Source organism: Myotis nattereri (assembly GCF_964212035.1).
Source record: "Myotis nattereri genome assembly, chromosome: 3".
In the NCBI taxonomy this organism is placed as follows: Eukaryota; Metazoa; Chordata; class Mammalia; order Chiroptera; family Vespertilionidae; genus Myotis; species Myotis nattereri.
In genome coordinates this window covers 184,935,636-184,958,531 of record NC_138077.1, presented here as the reverse complement: position 1 = coordinate 184,958,531, position 22,896 = coordinate 184,935,636, and the positions used below count along the sequence as shown (strand labels likewise).

The 22,896-nt window shown below is 44.8% G+C and overlaps 1 protein-coding gene across 2 annotated transcripts in view; it reads right to left on the bottom strand.

Annotated features, from left to right (window-relative positions):
- The window catches only part of MKNK1 (MAPK interacting serine/threonine kinase 1), a 43,829-nt gene that overhangs the window by 3,079 nt on the left and 17,854 nt on the right, over positions 1-22,896 (bottom strand). For both annotated transcript variants that reach the window (XM_081086674.1, XM_081086675.1), the window contains exons 3-11: positions 20,021-20,122; positions 17,506-17,603; positions 14,738-14,817; positions 13,100-13,173; positions 10,752-10,856; positions 7,690-7,745; positions 3,326-3,421; positions 1,582-1,776; positions 782-946 (exon numbers count right to left, since the gene is read on the bottom strand). In XM_081086674.1, the coding sequence (XP_080942800.1) occupies positions 782-946; positions 1,582-1,776; positions 3,326-3,421; positions 7,690-7,745; positions 10,752-10,856; positions 13,100-13,173; positions 14,738-14,817; positions 17,506-17,603; positions 20,021-20,120 (969 nt within the window). In that variant the 5' untranslated portion in view covers positions 20,121-20,122. The remainder of the gene's footprint in view (positions 1-781; positions 947-1,581; positions 1,777-3,325; positions 3,422-7,689; positions 7,746-10,751; positions 10,857-13,099; positions 13,174-14,737; positions 14,818-17,505; positions 17,604-20,020; positions 20,123-22,896) is intronic.

The following is a 22,896-nucleotide window of genomic DNA, read 5'->3' as shown; positions in this document are numbered from 1 at the left end:
CACGCTACCCTGCCACTTATTCCCTTGTTTCCCTCTCCCCATGAGAACATGAGACAGGGACTGGGTCTAACTCATTCCACTACTGCGAGTGTCCGACGTGGTGAGTACTCAAACACAGCAACTCCTGAGTGGCTGGGAATTAACCACGAGAGACTCTTGGATTGGGTCCCACCTGCAACATGGGGCTGTCGGGGCCACTGAGGCTGAGATATAATGACTCCCAGGAGGTCCGGCAGACCCCTTGGAGGACAGAGTCAGGTCCCGTCAATAACTGAGGAGGATGGTTAAAAACGATTTCTAGTGAAGACTTTAGGTAGTTTGGTGAAAACGCCACCATTTGCCTTTGGACAAGATGCACGCAGACCCAGGACCTCAAGGAGACCATATGTGCCCTCATGCAGCCACGCAGCAAGCAGGCAGCAAGGCCTTGCTTCTGGGCGCTCTCAGCTAATGGTCTCCGTACAAGGGGATGGCAATGCAGGCCCCCGTGACACCAGGCTGCTTCCTGGGCTGGATGCCTCTGCCGAATCCCCCAGAGGCCTCTGTTTGTTCCAGAGAAACATGGGCCAGCGACGGCCTTAGTCTGTGACCACGGTTAGAGCCAAATGTACGACCAGTATGGGTGGGACTCAGTCTGGGGCTGGGTTAGGAGTCAGCTCACTCTGTGTGCACAGGAATTGAAACTGCTGTACAATCTCCCTCCAGCTGAGGTCTGACAGCTTCCTCATGGCCACACTGTAGCCTGAGGAGGTGGCACGCCACCCCTCCCTGGGTCACTCACCCCCTGCACCCAGGGGTGCTGCAGAACTTGGGCGGCGCTCAGCCTCTGCTTTGCATCTCGAACCAGGAGCTTGGAGATGAGGTCTTTGGCGTCACTGGAGATGTGTGCCCAGTCCTTGTCAGGAAACTCATACTTGCCTTCCTGGATGCTCTCAAACAGCTTGTTCTAGGCAAAGAAAATTCCTCTTGAGGTGACACTGGCCAGGCCTGGTCACTCTGTGCCCAACTGAAGCTCAGCGCGTGGCTGGGGTACACCACAGACTCCCCATACTTTCTCCTAAATCATCAAATGACACAGAATGCCCTTGGCAGGCAAATGGCTATGCTACCTGACAGGCTGGTGGGTGATGCGTGGGAAATATCAACCATAGAACAAAGCCTGGATCCTCTGGCCCTTGACACAGGGCCTCCAGGAATGGGCTCCTGGCAACCTCTAAGTTCTCATCTCTCACCACAATCAGCCTTACATGCTACCTTCTTCCCTCTACACACACAAACCTCTGTGTCCTTGTAACCCCCGTGTCTTTGCTTGTGCTGTCCTACTTGTATTTCTTGCCCTTTTCCCCCGAGGCCACACTCATCCTTTCAGACTCAGCTCAGATATGATCTTCCCTAACCGGCTGGGCTAACTGCCCAGTTATCTCTACTTCACCTGCTGGATGCCCTTGGACAAAAGAGGGGAGGGGCACCAGGTACCCCTTTCCAGATCAGAAACAATCCCCAAACCCAGTCCCACTTGGCACCCCGCAACCCTGCTGGCCCCCAGCCCCGCTCTGCAGTGGGTCCTGGGACTGCGCTCACCTGGCACACCCTGCAGACCTCTCCCCGGTCCCAGCCACAGTCGGCCCCACAGTGACCGACAAAGGGGGGGTAGCCACTCAGCATGATGTAGAGGACCACGCCCAGGCTCCACAGGTCGCAGCGCTTGTCGTAAAACGTGGCCTCGTCCGTGAAGACCTCCACCACCTCCGGGGCCATGTACTCTGCAGAGCCACACTGTGGGGCCAGGGTTGGGGAGGGGGAATTGACAGAGAAGAGAGAGGCTTAGTCACAGGGAGAGGGATGGCAAAGAGCAGGATGTAATGGGACTTGAGCAAAAGGACAGAGCTGCAGAGCAAGAAGCTGTGAGGAAAGCCAGCCAGAGAGCTCGCCGGATGCCACCAACGCACTTAGAAAAGCTGGGCCAACTGAGCATTGGGAAACTGAGTCCTACCACCCCGTGATCCACGTGACCAGCTCCAGGTCACCTTCTCTTTTCGGGTCCTTCTCCAGTAAGTGGAGACCCTCGGTCAAGAAGCTCCAGGAATCGCTCCCTGCCTCAGCTCTCTATCCAGTCACTTAATGCGCAGGTACTTCAATGTATCAGAAGCACGGCTCTGGGGGAGATCTGTGGAGATCGATTCCATACAGCAAGGATTTCTTAAAGTAAAGTCCTGCCAAGCTTCCGTGCAAGCTTAGAGCAAGCACGCATAAAGATTTAGAATTAGGAGACCATCATAGCTAGGAGAACTCTTAGAACAAATCCAGTCTCCCTGCTTTTCCCATTTACAGATGGGAAAAACCAAGCCCTAGAATGGGACAGGGATTTGTTTAAGCACATCAGTGGCAAAGCCCGGATCCAGGATTCCTTCCTCGCATCCCTGCATAGAAACTGCTAATAAAAATAAATAATGCTTTTTGTTCTCCTCTTCATTATTTCAGGTTCACCAAGAGATACCCCCCCCCCTCCCCGCCAACACACACACTAATTTGATGGAAAGATGGTAAGTGAAGAAAGGACATTTTCTCTGTTATTGGCAATTAGAGTTAATGAGTTAGAGAACAAGGTAGCTCAGTGTTGTAAAAGCTAATAAACAAACATTTCTAACAATGTTGCTCAGAATAAGACATGGGCATAGTCAAATGCATGTCTTTAATAAAGGTTATTAGGAAAATTCACTTACAAAGCAAGCAAATCTCAAAAAAGATCATAATTACAGACTATCGTGTATGTACAGAGATGTCTTAGGAAGAAGTAGCTCCCAGCAGCACCATCTGGGCATGAAGTGTGAAGTGAGAGAAGCAACAGAACAACTTAGCCGTGCGAGCCTGCAGGCAGAGAGCCTGGAACCTCAGTTCTTGCCACAGGGAGGCCACACTCCGCATCCGCCATCCCCAGGTGATGCGCCACGACTTCGGCAGTGGGAATGGGACTCTCAGAGCTTTCACTGAGAGTGCCAAAGGGCTGGCCTGGGAGTGGTGTCTGTCTTTACCTGGGCTGGGATCCAGGGCTCAGCCTGCTCCTACAGATGTAATTTGTCTCATCATTGGCAGAGGACCCACGCCAAGCTAAAAGCTCTAATGTCAGTTTCATCAGCAGCTAAGCACTGGGGCAGGGAGGGCGGCATCAGGACAAACACTGAGCCAGGTGACAACTCAGGCAGCAGGAAGAGGTACAGATATGCTCGCTTTCCTTCCTTAGCCCTCTGTTCTGGACTCCAGAGCTCTGGGTCAGGGGCACTCCAAATGTATAGAAGCTCAGAAGGAGGTGCCCAGTCATACATACCGGAGTGGTCAGCTCTGGTGTAGTTATGGGGGTGCAGGAGTTATTCAACTTCACCCCACTGCCCAAGTCAAAGTCACAGATTTTCACTGGAGACACCTAAAAAGGAAAGCAGAGCGTGAAGGTTACAAATACAAGAAACCAATGGCCATGAGGAGACCAAGGTGACTATGTGGGTGCAGGTATGTGGCTGCCACACTGCAGCCAAGCTTTACCTGTCAAGTCATGCTTGCTCTCCTCGGGTTAATTAGGCATCACCTGAGGATTCATCCTATGGTGTCCTCTTCCCCATGCCCTTGCCTATTTCCCGACTAAGAGAAAATGCCTGCACTACATGGTCAGGCTACTATGAATTGAGTATATGACAAGCAGCAAACCTATGGAACTCTTGATGATAAACAAAAGTTAGAGAAATTAGTATGTATTCCTGACACACTCCTTGCAGACCATTCGGTGGAGGGCAATGGAGTTATGAGAAAAATAACCCTTGGCCATCTCAGGTGGCTTAGGTGGCCAACCTGTCTTTGCTTGCTTGGGACTTGGTCGGTTTAAGCACTGTAAGTCCTCCTTCAGGCCAGAGCAAACTGGGATGGCTGGCCTGAGACCACACAAAGCGTGAGTCATCTCTGGAGCCACGCAGAAGGGTGGTTTGTGTGCACGCAGGAGAATGGCCTGTGTGGCGGAAGCAGCACAGAGTCAAATGTGCTGGTTCTGTGAGTCTCAGATCAGACATTTACCTCCTGGGGAGCCTGGACAAGTTCAACTGCTCCTTTCCTTTTTTCCTCCCTCTCTTCATTTTCCCCTCCCTCCCTTTTCTTTCTCTTACATTCTTTCTTTTTTTCTTTTCCCTTCACTTAGCCTCTCTTTTTTATTGTGATGAAATATATATGACATAAAATATGCCATTTAAATCATTTTAAGTGTACAATTCAGTGGCATTAATTACACTCACACTGTTGTGCAACCATTACCAGTATGTGTTTGCAAAACTTTCCCATCATCCCAAACAGAAACTCTGTGCCCATTAAGCCATAACTCTCCATTCACCCCTCTCCCCAGCCCCAATAACATCTAATCTACTTTCCATCCCTATGAATTTATCTATCTCAGATATTTCACATACATGGAATCACCCAACATTTGTTCTTTTAAATCTGGCTTATTTTGCTTATATAATGTTTTAAAGGTTTACCCATATGGTAGCATCTATCAGAACTTTATTCCGTTTCATGTCTGAGTAATATTCCATTGTACTGGTATGTATATACCCACATTTTGTTAATCCATTCATTTGTTGATGGACACTTGGGTTGTTTCCACGTTTTGGCTATTGTGAATAATGCCACAACAAATACTGGTGTTCAAGTTCAACTCTCTGTTTTCAATTCTTTTTAAAAAAATATATTTTTATTGATTTCAGAGGGGAAGAGAGAGAGAGAGAGAGAGAGAGAAACATCAATGATGAGAGAGAATCATCGAACAGCTGCCTCCTGCAACCCCCCTACTTGGGATCAAGCCCACAACCCGGGCATGTGCTCTTACTGGGAATCAAACTGTGACCTCCTGGTTCATAGGTCAATGCTCAACCACTGACCCATGCTGGCCGGGCTGTTTTCAATTCTTTGGGGTATAAACATAGATGTAGAATTGCTGAGTGGTCATTTGTGGATTATAGAGAACAACATAGACTGATGAAAAGGGACAGCTCCAAAGACAGAGAAACAGCGATCAGGCTATCAATCCCCAGAAGGAAAGTAGGGGAAGGTGGGGGTAAGGGGAAGAGATCAACTGAAGGACTTGTATACACGCATATAAGCCAAACCAATGGACATGGACAACAGGGGGAGGGGAGCATGAGTGTGCAGGGCGGGGGGGGGGGGAAGGTTGGGGTTAATGGGGGGGATGAGGACATATTTGTAATACCTTAACTAATAATAATAATAATAATAAAAAAGTCTAGAGGGGGAGGGGGGGCAGGGAGAGGTGCAGACGAATAAAAAAATAGCTACACTCAAAAAAAAAAAAAAGAATTGCTGAGTGGTATGGTAATCCTATATTTAGCTTTTTAAGGAATTGCCAAACTGTTTTCCGCAGTGGCTGCACCACTTTACATTCCTACCAGCAATATATAAGAGTTCCAATTTCTCCACATCCTTATCAACACTTGTTATTTTCCATTTTTTTAATTATAACCATCCTGGTAGGTTGTGAGGTGGCATCTCATTGCATTTCCCTAATGACTAAGGATGTTGAGTATCTTTTCGTGTACTTATTTCCATTTGTATATCTTCTTTGGAAAAATGTCTATTCAGGTCTTTTGCCCATTTTTTAATTGGATTGTCTTCATGATGTTAGAAATTCTTTTTTTAAAAAAATATATTTCACCGGTTTTTTACAGAGAGGAAGGGAGAAGGATAGAGAGTTAGAAACATCGATGAGAGAGAAACATTGATCAGCTGCCTCCCGAACACCTTCCACTGGGGATGTGCCTGCAACCAAGGTATATGCCCTTGACCAGAATCGAACCTGGGACCTTTTGAGTCCGCAGGCTGATGCTCTGTCCATTGAGCCAAACTGGTCAGGGCTAGAAATTCTTTATATATTTTGGATATTAAACCCTTATCAGGTATATGACTTACAATTTTTTTCTCTCATTCTGCGGGTTATCTTTTTATTTTTATTTTTTAAAATTTTTGCCGAAACCGGTTTGGCTCAGTGGATAGAGCGTCGGCCTGCGGACTGAAAGGTCCCAGGTTTGATTCCGGTCAAGGGCATGTACCTGGGTTGCGGGCATATCCCCAGTGGGGGATGTGCAGGAGGCAGCTGATGGATGTTTCTCTCTCATCGATGTTTCTAACTCTCTATCTCTCTCCCTTCCTCTCTGTAAAAAATCAATAAAATATATTTTAAAAAAAATTTTTTATTGAATTTATGGGGGTAAGATTGGTTAATAAAACTATATAAGTTTCAAGTATACAATTCTATATATCATCTGTATGTTGTATTGTGTGTTCACTAATCAAGTCAAGCCTCCTTTTAATCCTCTCCCGAGAATATTTTTCCATTAATTTTTAGAGAGAGTGGAAGGGAGGGGGGGAAAGAGGGAAAGAAAAACATATTATTGGTTACCTCCTGCATGCGCCCCAATGGGGCCAGGTATTAAACCTGCAACCCAGGTACTATGTGCCCTTGACTGGGAATCAAAACTGCAACTCTTTGATATGTGGGCCAATGCTCTAACCACTTAGCCACCAGCCAGGGCTCCTTTACCCTTTTTAAATTTTCTTCATAATGTCTCTCTTAATTTTAATTTTTCAACCATAATAAAAGGGCAAAAAATCCATGCCATGAAGATCAGATGAAACAAAGAGCATGAACAGAGTAGTTCAGAGCACTCATGGTGTCTGGGTCAGGCTTCCTGAGTTTTAATCTATAGTCTACTACTCATCAGCTGAGTGACTTTGGGCAACTTTCAGTTTCCTCATTCATAAAATGAAGATAATAATAGTATCTATCTCATAAGATTTTATAAATACTAAATAGTCATAAAATTTTAGTATATCCACACAGTGCTGGCATACTGTAAGCACTACAAATGTTGACTATAATAATTATTAATAATCATAATGATAATAATGATAAATTATATAGTTTAATGCCAGAGTCATTGACAGGAAGGCACAAGATCATATTGGAGCTAAAACATTACTATTCCCCACAAGAGTTGTAAGTACTAAGTTGACTCACATATTCACTCACAGCTATTCCTCATGCATGAGCTATCCCTTAATTCAGACCAAGACACACATGTTCATGCATACACACATGTATACACACACAGAACTATGAATGTGAGCCATCAAAACCACCAGGGCCTAAACCCTTCCTACCAAACACAGAATCTGTCACATTCATACGTGCTGATGGGAATGCAAACACTTGTAGACTGAGTTGAGGGAAAGTTTAAAATAGATGGCATTTGTTCAACACCAAGTATAAATGTTTGCTTTTTAATGGGCAACAAAAAAAGAAACAGAAACTCATTTCAAGAACCTGCTTCCTAATTATCACCTCTAGTGACATATATACCATGATAGAAACATCATTTATAGGCAGAGATTTGCTTCATGTAAGATTAAGTTGTTGTTTATGACTCCCATCAACTGCTCGAAAGGTATGTGCACTGGACTAGAAAACATTCATTTTGTGTGGGTCTCCTATATTTTACAAACTCTCAGGATTAAGCCAATCACACTGCTGAAACAGCAAAGAAGGGACAAGGATTAACCCTGAAAACTGCTAACAACCTATATTGAAAGCAAGGTGGCTTCCCCGCATCAGTGCAAACACTGTAACATCCTAAGTACCTTTTCTGCAGATTCACACAATATATTTTCTGGCTTCAGATCTCGGTGAGCAATGCCTGAAATGACAAAGAGCAAGGAAATAGTTAACATATGCACATAATTATCAAACATTCCACACACAATTAATTTTTTCCAAATGCTGTTGTTCGCAGATTAATTCCCAATTATGGTACATTAAAAAGTCAACGAGCTGCAGGAGGCAGAAGTAACCAGAGACAAACCAAAAGCACCGTTGAATCTGCAAGTCGGTTTGAAGCAGAAGCTTTAGAAGTCTGGCAGGATGAGAAGGGCTAAATGAATCCCAGCCGGCCTACCTCTCAGCACTGTGGGGACAACCAAGAATAAGAAGCCTAACACGAAGCAGAGCAAAGAGCTCTGCAAACAGCCATGTTTGGAACAGCTATGCTGAAATAATGAGTGCCTTGTTTAAGAGCATCTCAGGGGGCTGGGAGTGCTCTACCTCATTTCTTCTTGTGTGGCCGATTAAAAAAAAGATCCCGTCAGCGGGACTTCCTTCATGTTCAGAGGATCGCGTGTTAGTGAACAATCTCCCAAAGCTTCCCCGATTCCCTTCTCTCCTGCTCCGCATATCCGAGACAGACCTGCCAGAGCACGGCAGAGACTGCTTGGGCCCATGGGTGTTCTTCAGATAAGCCCTCTTCCCCCTGCGTTTTGGCCAGCCCTCCTGAAGGAGACTGCAGATAGTAGCTGAGCACATGAGGGGTTAAAACCTATTGACTGGGCCATGAAGGCACCTGGGGGAAAACCACCTTCTAACCAAAGACAGGGACAAAGACCACTGGCAGGGCTGTGGAATTCTAGTGGTAGACCCAGAAACCTCCCTTCCTCTTTCCTCCTGCAGAATGTATGAGGCAGAGACAGAAGGGCTGCAAGGCTGAGCAAATGTCAAACAGCTACTGCTTGGAAGGACTGGAGAGCAGCAGAGGATTCTTGGGTAACAGGAAAAAGCAGAGACGGCTTTACTAAAACTCCCTGGATGATCCATCTCTCAGGCAGCCCTACGACTCCCTGGCAGGTGACAGAAGCCCAGCCCACCGGAGGCTCTTCACTAAAGGAAAAACCTGAGCTCCAGCAGGCTCAATGACTTCATCAGTCACCTAATTGAATGAGAACCCAGAGCAACTCAGTCCAGGCTGCACAAATTGAGTCGGGCTGCAGCTCTGCGCACTAAAAGTGAAAGATATTTTCCATTACAGCAAGTGCTCCCACAGAAGGATCATGAGCCACACATGGAGCCTTGCTCCCCAAATAGGTGCTGATGGCCGAGGCGTTCCCCAGCCTGAGAACTGAGGGCCCTGTGTAATAATAGGCCTGCCTCTATGAGCGTACCAGCCATCCAGCTACTCCGGTTCATTTCCCAGAGGTTAAGCTGCAGTGTGTCCAGTATTTAAGAGTATGGAACTTGTTTCCGGGCTGACCCATTCTTGCTCAATTCATCTTCCTGGTGTGAAGTTATTTAGAAAACAGCCAAGTTCAGCTGGAAATCGTTTTTCATCCCCTCCAACTTCTAGGCACATGGGCAGCTGCCCAGCTAGATGCTAACAAGCATTTCAGAACTCCTCAGACACCACCAGCCTCTGTTCCCTTTAGTGCATTCTTGAAAAAAAATAAATAAATAAAAAATAAAACCCCCTTTACTCCCCTCTAAGGTATGGATCTTGTAAAAAGCGTGACCCAGTTTTGCAATCTATGGAGGCAGCTTGGGGAGCAGTTGTAAATCTTTGTCAGGCAGGTGTTACCTACATACATCCCAGCTTTCAGAAACAGAACCACTGCCATCCATCATGCTGCAGAAAGCACAGACCCCCCCACTTCTAGGAAATTTCATCCCATGTACAAGTCAGGCCCCCAACATGGTGTGGCCTGGGTGCAGATCTCTCTCCAGCCACTGGAAGAAGTGGGTTAGAATCAAGGAACCAGAACCTCCACACCAGGCCACACCAGCCTGCACTGTGCGTGAGCAGGATGCCTACAGTGGTCCTGTATACTCACAACCAAGGGGCCCACATCCACAAAAGTGAAGGGAGCAGAGTGAAGTCACACATTATTCCCATCAGGTAGAATGCTTTAAGGGAATATTAGGAATAAAAATGCTTTATGCCAGGTGGGGGACAAGGATGGAGGAAATAACATTATTGAAGAACCATGTACTATGTGCCAGGTACTATGCTCCATATTGTATATGTCTACACACATAGGACACACTCAATTATGTAAGTACAGATGAAGGATTAGAACAGTGCCCAGCACATAACAAGTGCTATCTAAGTGTTAACTACTCTTGGTGATACAATTCTCTCCATAATTCTGTGGGTTAGGCATTATTCTAGCTAGTAAAAAGGTAAAGCCAGAATTCATTATTTCCATGGCACTGCTGTTGGGCAAATTAAAAAATGTATGCTATAATTAAACATATTTATGGAAATGGACAAAAACAACCAACTTGCCAAAACATTTAATTTAAAAAAAAAATTCTTAAATAATCAGTCCTAAATAAGTATTGTAAACCAAAGTGTAATTCAAATACTAGCAACCCTGCCTTTTACCATTGTGAGGTTCGACAGATACCTTGAACTTACCATGTTAATAGAAAAACGCATTTTCCATTTATTGTGAACAAGATATAAAACTACATATATACTATCATGCCAATATAGGTGGTGTATTTTAAAAGACTAGAAGGAATAACACCCATATATTCATACTAGAGAGGTTGTATGATGCATGGTTTGCCTTCTTCATTAGAAAAGGGAAAGACAATCATCCACATCCACACACCCACATATACCTTATTCAACATGGATTTTATTGTTCTCTTCCCTGCTCTTTCTTCCATAATCCTTATCATTCCAAACAGGTCCTCATCTATCCACCATCCACATCAGAAGTCTAGAGGCATCCTGGTTTCCCCCTCACCCTCATGGGTAGGCCTGCCAGCTGCACCAGCTCTTGGCCCAGACCCTCTGCCTGGCCTGCCTTGCTCCCTTGGTCCCCAGAGACTGCCTAGCCCAACCCACCACCAAGGCAAAGGCTCGGCTTACCTTTGGTGTGCAGGAAGTCGAGGGCAGCAGCCACATCCTGTACCACGCGGCTGGCCTCTCGCTCGTTGAAGTGCTTCCGCTTCTGGATGTGGGCCAGGATGGAGCCTGGGAAGCAGATGAACATAGGGAAATGCTTTTTCAGGCTTTACTGAGTATAACTTTTCAGAGGCCAAGTGTCCACAGGTTTGGGTGGGGGACATAGGCTTATTCATTGCTGAATGTCCAGCACCAAGTGTGGTTCCTGGCACAGAGGAGGTACTAGCACAAACTACTGAATAGAACGGAACTGCTAACCTCTGTGCTGTCTATGATGAGTAGAAGGGAGTGAGAACAACTATTTAAATGACCAAAATATGTAAATGCCATTTGGCTTCTGGAATAAAAAAGAACTACAAGTGAATCCACCTGGGATAGGGGGCCTCTCTGTAGGAATTTTTCCTCCTTTGCCTCTGACTTTAGATCCAAATGAGAGCATAGCCTACAAACAGAAATGCCACACCCTCACCAGATATACAAAGATTTAAAAAAGAGAGAGAGAAAAAATTTCTTTCCCCTGAACTTTCACTATTATTATTATTATTATTATTATTATTATTATTATTTTGTTGGCAACTTGTTTGAGAAGTCTCTGAGTTTCCTGATGGATGATCATCACCTCGGGCCTTAATTGAAGTCCAAACATATACTCAACAGTAAAGTACCTCCTTGCAATTTCTCAAAGACCAAGTAAATTTTGTTGGCTAACATTTATTGAGTAGTTGCTATGTGCCAAGCACTGTGTAATGCTCTTTAAATAGATTATCTTAGCCTCACCACAACTGTACAAAATGTATAAAATACAGTTATCCCCATTTTATAGATAGGGAACCAAAAGACACGAATGGTTAAGCAATTTGTTCAAGGTCATACACCAGTAAGTGGTGGCATCAGGACTTAAGCCCAGTAAGTTGGGCCTCAGAACCTGTGTAGACTTCCCCTCAGGAAGACCTGTGGCCCAAATGCTGGGCTGATGAGTTGCCCTGAGCCAATCACACTCTTTACCCATTGGGTCTGGCTTCAGTAGAGTTGCTCTCTGAGTGATATGTACAGATGACCCAGCGGCATCGAGTATTAAAACATGTAATTCAAAGTCCTGGTGCTATTGGGCGGGGCAGGGCAGGCACTAGCATATGTATGGCTTGGCTCCAATGTGGTCTATGCTCGCTACTGGAAGCCAGTATTTCTGGACTGAAGGTGTCATCCTAAAAGTGGTACATGTTTACTTATTCTGGCTCTGGCACGAACATGAGATTAAAGATCTTTCACTTGCCAGATGAAACAATCAAGGGATCTCAACATGTTAGGAAACATTCCAAGAAAACCAGCTCCAGGCTAGATCACAGGTTTGTCTTGCTGCAGTGAGTCTCGTTTCCAAACTTGTTAAAAAGGAAGGTGGAGTGTAACACACTTCTCAGCTAGTCCCCATCGTAGCCAATTGTTTTAATAATATTAACTGCTGATAATTATTAAACCCTTAGTGCCTACCAGGCACTGAGCTAAGCATTTCACATGAATTATCTCATTTAACCTTCCTAGCATCCCAAGGAGGTAGGTGCTGTCATTATCCCTATTTTACGGATGAAAGAATACTGTTTGGAAAGGTTAAGTGACTTGCCCAAGGTAAGTGATGTAGCTAGACTAAAACTTAGCTTTGCTGGTTTCTAAAGCATGGTCTTTTAACCATCATAGTCCTCCATTCAGACATCCTCCCTAACCTTCACCTTGAAATGTGCTCTAGGGTTGGGTGAGTGATGGGGAGGACAAGTGCTTCTCTATCTCCTTCTCTTTGTCAGAAAAGCAACTTCAGCAAGCATCCCGGTGATTGTGTGTGTAGGTGATGGTAGTAGTGGTGATGGTCAAGAATGGCATCATTCTAACTGAAGGTTGGCACGTTCTCTGGCCTCTTCTCTATCCTGGGTCTGTATCCTAAACAATGGGACCCTCCTCTCCCCTGGTGCGCCTTTCTGGACTTCACAATGTATGTAGGAGCTTCCGCCCACAATTAATTGTTAAGTAGTGAATGTGTCAAAACATGGATTGATAAATTGATGACTACATGTATCTATTTACGAGCCCCATTATAATGAGAAGGCATTTATAGAATGCCCACACAGGTGACATTCTAAGCTCTGCAAAATGCTAATTATCATCCTTCCCTCCGGCCTCCCTTCTCCCAAATCAAGGGCAGTTTTAAGTCCTTCATCCTTTTTATTAGCTTGACTCGTTTTAGAAGTCTCTGGGATTCATGATGGATGATCACCACCCTGGGTCTTAATCAGAAGTCCAAACACATACTCAACAGTAAGTACCTCCTTGCAATTTCTCAAAGACCAAGTAAAACCTTGTGTCATCTTCAAAGAATTCAATCAGCTCCAAAATGTTCCTTAAATAGGGAAAAATAGGAGGAAAGGAAAAAAAGGAAAAATGGTATTATATATTAAAGCCCATTTTACAAATATACAATGAAAAAAAATACACAACGCCCTGTAACAGGGCAGAAATCAACTTGAAATCAGAATGCTTATTAAAGACCCATGTTTGAGAAGCAGCCAATGGTGTTAGCAAGACTCAGGTCACCTTATCTTTCCATAATGTTTAGTCTCTGGTGTTTTCACCAAGTCTGTGCTGTCAAACCCCAACCCTAAAACCCACTAGGTAGAGTTATAAAAAAGTCCTGGTCACATTAAACTGAATAAAATCTGCAGCCGACTGGAAGCAATTGCGGCTAATAACACTGAATAGTAGGTGTGTGTCCTGGAGGCAAGCAGCAAATAATTACTTGCCCTCCCTCTTGCCCATAAATCACGGGGCAGTATTTACATTGCCTGGAGAAAATGGAAACATCTGTCAAATAGACTTGGGGCCTAACGTAGGCACCGCTAGACCCTAACTGCTAAGCGCTGCTTAATGAAACACCGTGTTCCCGGCCACCGTAGCACTTGTGGCCTTCCCCGGTGAGCACTCCTGTCTGCCTGAGCATTACCGTGCTCCGCCAACAAGGTCGTCTTGTAACTCAGTAGGGAAGCCACCAGCCTGGATATCGAAGGTGTTGGGGCTTTTTTTCTTTTAAAGAACGAAATAAACCAAGTAGAGTCTCTAATGCTGAACTCAGGAGCTGCAGGCTGAAAATAAAAATCTGTCCCTCATAAAAAAATGCTGACCACTTTGGGAGACACCAGGCTTTTACTAGTGCGAAGGCGTCCAAATAAGATGGCCAAAATGGCCTAATTTGAAAGAAGATTGTGGAGGCAGTGCCTGGAGTTAAATCAACAGCAGCCCCCATCCTCCAAGCTTAATGACAAAGCCATCAATACCGGGCCACTGGCTCCCTGCTGACCCTACCATGGAGAGAAAGAAAGGGGAAAGCGAAGTCTTAGAGGTGACCCTGATTTAAAGCCACAGCGGGAGAGCCACTCATTTGGAGCTGGTGGTGAGCAGGCTCAGACAGGGCTGGAGAGCACCTTGGCCCAGCTGTCAAGCACAGAGGTTAGACCAGGTCTCACGACCCTCAGTAGTAGCTACACATATGTAACTATCATAGGAACAGAAAACAGCAGCAAATATTCTTAATAGTTGTCATCATCCTCATCCATTAATCACAGCAGGTTCCTAAAAGTTTCCACTAGGCAACACTCAGGCAGTCTAGTTTCCACAGGCACTTGAAAGAAATAAAACTCGATTTTTGTCCCAGGCACTCATTCAGATTGCTCACTCATCTAATGGGCCTGAACTGCTGATATTTATAGTATTTCAGCCTAAATAGGAGATAGCTTCTTTGCTGCTGTTATTTCTCCTCTCTATTTTTTCTAAACATTGGAACACAAGGAGTTATATGCAGTTGTGGGGGAAGAAGTGAGAGTTCAGGTCAGGAGATGGTAAGAAAGAACCTTTTTCTGCAGCCACGCATCCCCCCAGAGAAGCAGCAACTAGCCCAACACTATACTCACTTGTTTCCTTGACACTGATATAGCGTCTCCACCTCTCGAAATACCCTACTCCGACTGTGCCCTGCTTGTTTTTCGATGATCTATGAGAAGAACAACATCTGTCAAATATTCCCACCTAAACTCAAAACACCCCTCAGCAGGAGCCCTCTGGCAGAACGAACGGCCAAATTTAGCCCAAGTCAGTTACAAGCACAAGTCTGGAGTAGGACTTGGTGACATAGGCCCTGTGGCTCTGTCAGCAAAGCTGCAGACTGGCCCCAGGGCTTTCCAGCCTGGCTGGGCTGTTTGACTCTGGCCAAGCACAACTCCACGGAAGCCTCTGAGGGCTGTCCCCAGCTGCCCAGGGGAGACTGAGGCAGCCAGCAAGACAAAGAGCTATCTCTATCCAGTTCTTATTCCAAGGATATCTCCTTTTGCCTTTCGGGTAAGAATTTATAAGCTCTAATGAAGGACCTCCTAGTGCCAGAGGAAGAGCAAGGGGCAATGAAGGGCCCAGGTCAATGCCACCTCTGCAGTTCATGTGAGAATTTACCCTTTGGCAGGCACTGTATTAAGTCATTTAGGTACATAATTTCATAACCCTTAAAACAAATCCCAAAAGACAGAAAGAGGTAAAACATTTTGCCCACAGCTCTGAAAGGTGGCAGGGCTGGAATTCAAGCCTAGAGCTGCCTCCGAAGCCCTTGCTATCCTATACTGGCCTATATCCTACACATCTTCTCTCAAGAGAACCCGGAGGCCTTATCTCTCCTATGGTACTGTGGGATGCTCCCCCTCCCCAACTGTATTTGGAGACGCTTGGCAAGTACTGACTGAAGGAATGGGTGAGCCAACAGATGAGCAGGTAGTTTACACAGGGAGTGGCTGACTCTGAACATGTCTTCGGACCCACCCAGAGTCCCAAACTGCTGCTCTGCAGAGCTGGCTCTGCTTCACAGTCCCACGTGATGAGCAGGCAGCAGATGATGACATCCTGTTCCTTCACTCCAAGGATGCTGTGTAGAACACTGCAAACTTCTCCAATATGTTGTAGCACACACATCCATGACCAATGCAATTTTCTAAATAAGTCCATGTCTGTTAGTAAACCTCTGGGCCCGTTTTCTGCACAGAGAGGTGTACGTAGTGCTGGGGCACAGAAGCTACTCAGCTCGTTCTTTCACCAAATATTTCAGATCAAAGTCAGGAAGAACTTTTGAGCAGGCAAGCTATCTAGCAAAGGCATAATTTTTTTCTGAGGAGGTAATGCACTCCTAATGCTAGAGATGGGGGAGCAGAACATGGTACAACTATCTGAGGAGTTATAGAGGATATTCAGACTAGATTATCTTGAAATTTCATTCCCACCCTGAGACTCTAGTGTTTATCAGTTGGATGCTTATAGGGAAAGCACTAATAAAACCAAATATTGTGCAGCCATGTGGGGAGAAGCAGCCCATTTCTAGGGAGTTTTCAAGGAACACGAGAGACATGGGCAGAACTGCTGAAATCCAAGAATTGCCAAGCCAGGGTCCGTCTTTGCCCAAAGATGCCAGGGGACATGGAGGAAGGGCCTGGTTTTCCTCTTGTGAACCAACTTTGAAGAAATAGGTCTGCCATCCATAAATGTATTCAGACATTTGAAAATCAATTGACATTTGCAGTTTTTACCACACTTAAGGCATGTTTTTTAAAAAAATTACTTGTAATTTATACTGATCAGTTTCCAAAAAGGAATTGAGGCAGTACTTTTGTTACTATATGAAACAAAACTCCAGCAAAAAGGAACATGGCTCAGCAGAAGTTTTCCCCTTAATAAATCCACAGCGGGGACTATAGCAGATTGGTTAAAAAACACACTTCTTCCAGGAGTCAATTTGGCTGAGTCTGCCCATATGAGGCAATGCTTAGACCTGGAGGCGCAGGTGAATGATTTGAAATAAGTCTGAATTGCCCCCTTAGAATCAATAAGACCTGTTTCTAGATCAGTGGTTCTCAAACTTTGGTGGATATTAGAATCACTTGGAAACATGGTAAAAATACAAAGACCCTGATGCAGGGTCTTTGAGAACCACTGCTCTCAATCCATCTCTTTTTCCGTACGAGGTCAGCACATGAAAGCACAGAGGGGTGAAGTGAGCCATTCCAAGATCACACAGCTAGAAGCCAGCTCTCCTGTCCCACAGCTCAGTGCTTCGTCCTCGTGATCATGATACTCTACATCACTTGTAAGCATTCTGTCATTTGTAAAATGTTTCTACTGATACCAGTTCATTTTTATTTTCACCTTCATAACCAGTCCATGAGACAGAAAGGTCTTAATATCTTCATTTTGGAGATGTGGGAGCTGAGGTTCAAGGATTTTCAGTGACTTCACCAAAGTCAAATAGTAGTAGTTTGTCAAAAGAGATTCAGGTGGGTTGTCTCATTCCAAATCTGTTTGTTTACTCCCTGAAGCTAATTTCATTTGTCAGATTAATAAGAAGCATTAATACTATGAGCCAGGCATTGTTTCAAGCCCTTTGCACATATTAACTTCTTTAATCTTCACAAAAAATAATATATAGGTTCTATTATTACATCTATTTTACAGATGAGGAAACTGAAGGACAGACAGATTAAGTAACTTGCCTAATGGCACACAGCAAGTAGAGAAACCAACATTTGAATTCAGCAAATATAGCTTTGGAGCCCCAAATCTTACTGAGCCACCACATTGGGGAACATGAAATTTATTTGGTTTAGGACTATGTACAAAGTAAAGCCAGACATCCAGATGAGACACTCACTTTGACAGCATACTCTTGGCCATTCTGCAGGCTCACAGCTCCTTGAACTTTGGCATAGGCTCCCTCTCCAAGCAATTCAGAGGTCAGCTTGTACACATCTAGAGATGAAATGGATGAGAGAAATAACAGGATGAGTCACCCTTTGCAAGTTAAGATGGAAAGAAGAGCTTCTGTTACTCAGCTTCCTTGGTCTGACAACACAGGCACACGGTGACTCCCCAGTGCAGTGACGAGGAAGACCATTAGCTTTCCTGGCCATTTCAGGACTCAGTTTCTCAACAACTAGATCACATAGAAGGCATCCTGTTCCCCATTTTAGAGATGAGGTCAGTGGAAGGGTTTCTATTCACACACATACTTCCTGAGCACCTACTATGTATCAGACAGCATGTTAGATTCACAACAGGGACAAAGCAAGGAATAAAATATAGTCCCTGCTCTTTGAGAATCACAATTCAATGGGGAAGACAGACACGTACACAAATGACCCCAGAATAAACTAGACAGTGGGAAATACTATCAGAGAGAGGATAAGACACAGTAAAAAGGAGTCAGGAAAGGGAAAGGTTATATCTATCTGTTCAGAGACTCTGGAGGATCCTCATAGAAGGGGTGTAATTTGAATGGACACCATGCATTCACTTACTCATTTGCTGAGCATCTACTGTGTGCCCAGCTCTGTGCTAGGCATTGGTGGTACAAAGGGGAATAAAACCCTGTTTTATTTTATACAACACACAGGGAAGTCCCCAGGATCCTCTCTGGAGGTTTTTGAGAAGTTTCCAGAAGTCACCCACAGGAAACAGGAGACAGACATAAATGTAAACGGAAGCCTCGAGGTTTTTAGGGTGCTGAGTCAGAGTGGTTCTCACAGAGTAATAGGCTTGGGTTGAAAGAACATTTAGGTGGCCTGCCCAAGCTCACAAATAGCACAAGCTCTTTGAGCTCTTCCAAAGGATGCTACAGCACCATCAGAGTCTCTGCTGAGCTGGCCTCCTTTTCCCCTGGCCTCCATTCTGCGGCTTCTTCCTCTTGAGGCAGCCTAGCACTTAAACCCACAGACTGAGCAGAATACTTTTTAACCATGAAATTAGGTTTTATCACTCTGAGTCATGAGAAGCCCTATAATTGCACAAGCCATCCTTGAATAACAGGAACTACTCTTAGATTCATGGAAAGAGCAAGACCTGTTGATTTGGAAATTATTCTAAAAATCATGGTACTTCTGTCCTTCTCTCTCCCCTTACCCCCTCTACCCCAAACACACACCATCTACTGACTGGGTTAAAGAAAAACAGACTCATAGATACAAAGAACAGACTGACAGCTATCAGAGGGGAGGGGAGTTGGGGGCTGGGTGAAAAGGTGAAGGTATTAAGCAAAAAACAAACAAACTCATAGACATAGATAACAGTATGGCGATTGTGAGAGAAAGGGGTGGGGGAAGCATAAGATGGTATAGGGGAGATAAATAGTGAAGGAAACAGACTTGACTTTGGATGGTAAACACAATACAATATACAGATGATATATTATAGAGTTGTACACTTGAACCTATATAATTTTATTAAACAATGTCACTCCAATAAATGCAATAAATAATTAAAATAAAGAATACACACTGTTGTTTGTAAGTATTTTAAATAACATGCTGTACTCACAATGGACATTTGGTATTAGCCTTTTACACAAGTCAGAATAGGTTGGTGGTTGGAAGTCCAATATTCCTGACTCATAAAGAACTGGTCACTAGAACTACTGTACAAAATTATCAATTCACTAGTGTATCTGCACTATTGGAAAGAGGGACCATGAGGGGAAGCTATTTCAGGTTTCACAAAAGAAAATAGATGAAGGAGCATGTCACTACTAGGAGTAGCTACTGATCCTTTCAATTCTTTGCAGAAGTGTCCAATGATTCACTTCAACCCATCACATGCCCAGTGGTAACAGGACGAGCATTGAGCCTGATGCCTCACACAGGATTCAAAATGTTTGATGACCAACACTGTGTTCCTTGAACAAAACATCCACTCTTAAAATGGTGTCAAACTCAGCACAAGTAGCTGCAATCTCTTGGAGTCAAGTTCTCTGCTTATAGAAGATTGAAGTTTCATTTGCAGTCATGGCCCTCTCTTCCTCCTCCTACAAGGTTGCTCTACCTCTCAGCAGCCCTTCTAGGAACAGCCGAGGGAAAGATCACATCTGGAAGGGGCAGAAACACACCAGCCAATCTCACTGCATGTACAACTCTGACAGATTGGTCTTCCTGTCCCTTGACCGTTGGGAGGACACCTGTGCATCATCCAGGGGCTTTTCTCATCTCTGCTCGCTCTCTTTCTGTCACTCCTTTGAGTAAGCTCTTGCACTCCTTCTTTCATCCCTATCACACACATAGCCATGAGCTGGATCTACGATAACACAGATCCTGTGCTCTAGACCCATGGGCTTTTGGGAAGCTCCTCCCATGCTTGGGGAGCCACAGGCCCTGGTCTAAGAGAGTTGTATGACCAACCTTCAAACTTTCCCAGCAAGGAGTCAGTGGCCCGGGCCTTCCGCTTCTTCTTCTTCCTCTTGTCACTTTCTGCAATAGGAAGGGGTTCACTGCTGCCCATCTCTGGGAGAAAAGTGGAGATGTAAGGGAAATATCACTGTACTGATCAAGCTGTAAGTTCGCCCAGAAGCAAAAACAAAACAAAACAGTGGGAGGGGCGGCCCGAGACCCAGGAGCTTTACACTGATGGTTTTTAAATATCTGTGAGGACTATTGATTTGTTTTGACCCAGGAGGCAAAACTAAAGGCAAAACCATTATAGCAGATCGTTAACTGTGGAAAGAAACTCAGACAGACAGGCTAGATTAAAAGAGGATAGCAGAGGCCTGCTTTAACCAAGCTCATTAGCACATGGATTTAGATCTGCCACCAGTCAAACTATAGTCCCCAAACAGAACAATGAATCCATAAGCAGAATCCCACCTGTGACATCCTCTAGCGTCAGCACCAGAAAGACAAGAAGGAGGGTGTGGTTGGGAGGGAGTGCATGCAAATGAAATCATACGATTAATAACATCCCTATGTGGATGTGCACAGGGATTTCAACGGCCTTCAGTGGAGATTGCCTCTGTGAAGGTACAATAGGGCAGGAATGTCTACGAGCATAGACGAGCGCCGATGGAGCCAGAGCACACTCTTCCCTCTCTGCTCCTTATTTGAGGGGATACAGGTAGAGTCCATTCAGAAGTCTGCAGTTGACAGGTCTACACCAGGCTGCTGGATGAGGTCATTTATTGCAAAAGCATTATTATCTCTCCCTGGCAAGCACCTGGTGCCCCCTGTTAAAGGGAAAATTTGGGAGACAGATATTTGGACATTGGGCAGGAAAAAGAAGGGACAAAAAGAATAAGCAGGAGACTGAGAAGGGGAAAGAGAAAAGGAGGAATAATGAGCCAGTACCCAATCGTAGTACTGTTTCTAAGACACTCTAGTAAGGGCCTTCCCCTGGTAAAGATAAATTACTTACAGAACATGTCATGCCCCTGATCCAGAGTGGAGCCTTAATACTCTTTGCCTGCAGTTAGAAATAATAAGATTTCTCTGAAGTCTCTGGGTCTAAATCCCCACCAGGGTGATTAAACCTTTACATCCTTCTAAAATAGAGGCACTCGAGTGCTGATGGGGCATATGGTGTGAGAGCCTTTTAGACCAACCTTCAATAAACACAGGCTCTGGGTTGTTGGATTTTTTTTTTTTTTTTTTTTGAGAGAGATTTTTGAAATGGAAGCTGGCTCTTTGCCCATTGAGGGAAAAGGCCCACTCTCTTCTCAGAGGACCCTCCTGAACATGATCAGAGAAATGGCTTAGGAAGATTGATTAGAGCTGATGCACGTCTTCTATGCACTGTTCTCAGAAGCGAATACATGACAGCCATGAGGAGAAAGCACACAGAACGACAGCCCTTTTCAACACCACAATCCAGAAAGCATGGTTAGGCAGCCAAGTGTCTGACAGCTCAATTTAGGTGCATTCTTCCTCCCACTTTTAGGATCTGATGACAGAAGATTTTCAATTATACTTTATAGAAGAGATATAGAGAATCTCAAAATATTACTCTAGGCAACAGCTTCAAGCACAAGATTCATCTTGTGTAACATGCTATGAATTAAAAAAATTAAACTTAAATATCAGCACCCAAATATCCACCCTGACCAAGGTATATTAAAAAGAAAAGAGCTGCTCAATATAGTGAGACATTCTACAGAAATAAAACACAGGATCACTCATCTTCAGGTGCTCGGGGAGGGGGCACTGACCACTGTGACAATAGGCTGAGGAGGGACCACTGTCCCTCTTCCTCTTCCTCTGTGTGCAGTCCAATGTCAACCCTGGTCCCCATTTATTTTCTCACCAGCACTGCAAACCAAGTGCAGATGGGACAGATTTTAGATTCACTTCTCTTTCTCCTTCCCCCGCCCACACTCTGATGGAAGGCCCAAGGACAAGCACAACAGCCGACAGGCAGGCAATGTAGAGGGGGAGCCAGAGGGCTGGAGGCATTATAATTCACAGGGGACGCTCAAACATTCTTACGACTCTAGCTAGAAAACCCTGTTAGCCGCAATTTATACTTGGTTTTTACCACAGCAGGGCTGAGGGAGCCTCTTGTGGAAGAAGCATACCTCTGAGCACGGCTGCACACTCAATATTAGATTTTATGGCTTCACACACAAAAAGATAGAGTACCTGGTCTATTCTGCATGGATTTCATTGGAAGAGGGTATGCCAGAAGGGACAAATGGTTAAGACTTTCCTTGGAAACAGACCTTGTTGAAGGAGAGCTGTTTTTAAAACTAGGAAGAAAAAAATGTAGGAAGACAGTGAAGTGAAAAAATATGCTTAACTTCCCCGTTTACACTGAAGAAACAGGGAAGGGAGAGGTGTCATAATCTTACCAAGGAGTTGATAGTTTCCTCTCTGGAGCCTGTGTATAGTCTATTTTATCACCGACAGTGGGGCCTTATTTAACATGCACGCAATCATTTGAAAAAGCTTCTTCAGAGGGCAAGATTCCACAACCAAGCAGGTCCTTGGCTCACCTCCTTCCCTTGGCCTAAGGCAGTGGTCGGCAAACTACGGCTCTTCCACAAAATACCACGTGCAGGCGCGCACATACAGTGCGATTGAAACTTCGTGGCCACACTCAAGGGGCCAAAGAGCCGCATGTGGCTCGCGAGCCACAGTTTGCCGACCACTGGCCTAAGGATTCTTCTCAGCTATTAAAACCCATCTCAAAAGTCTCTAACCCTTTGAACAAGTTAAGGTCTGTGCAAACTCTGTTAGGCACTATGCAAATAGATGGGATTACTGCGCTGAACTAGAAGTTAAAGCTCCAT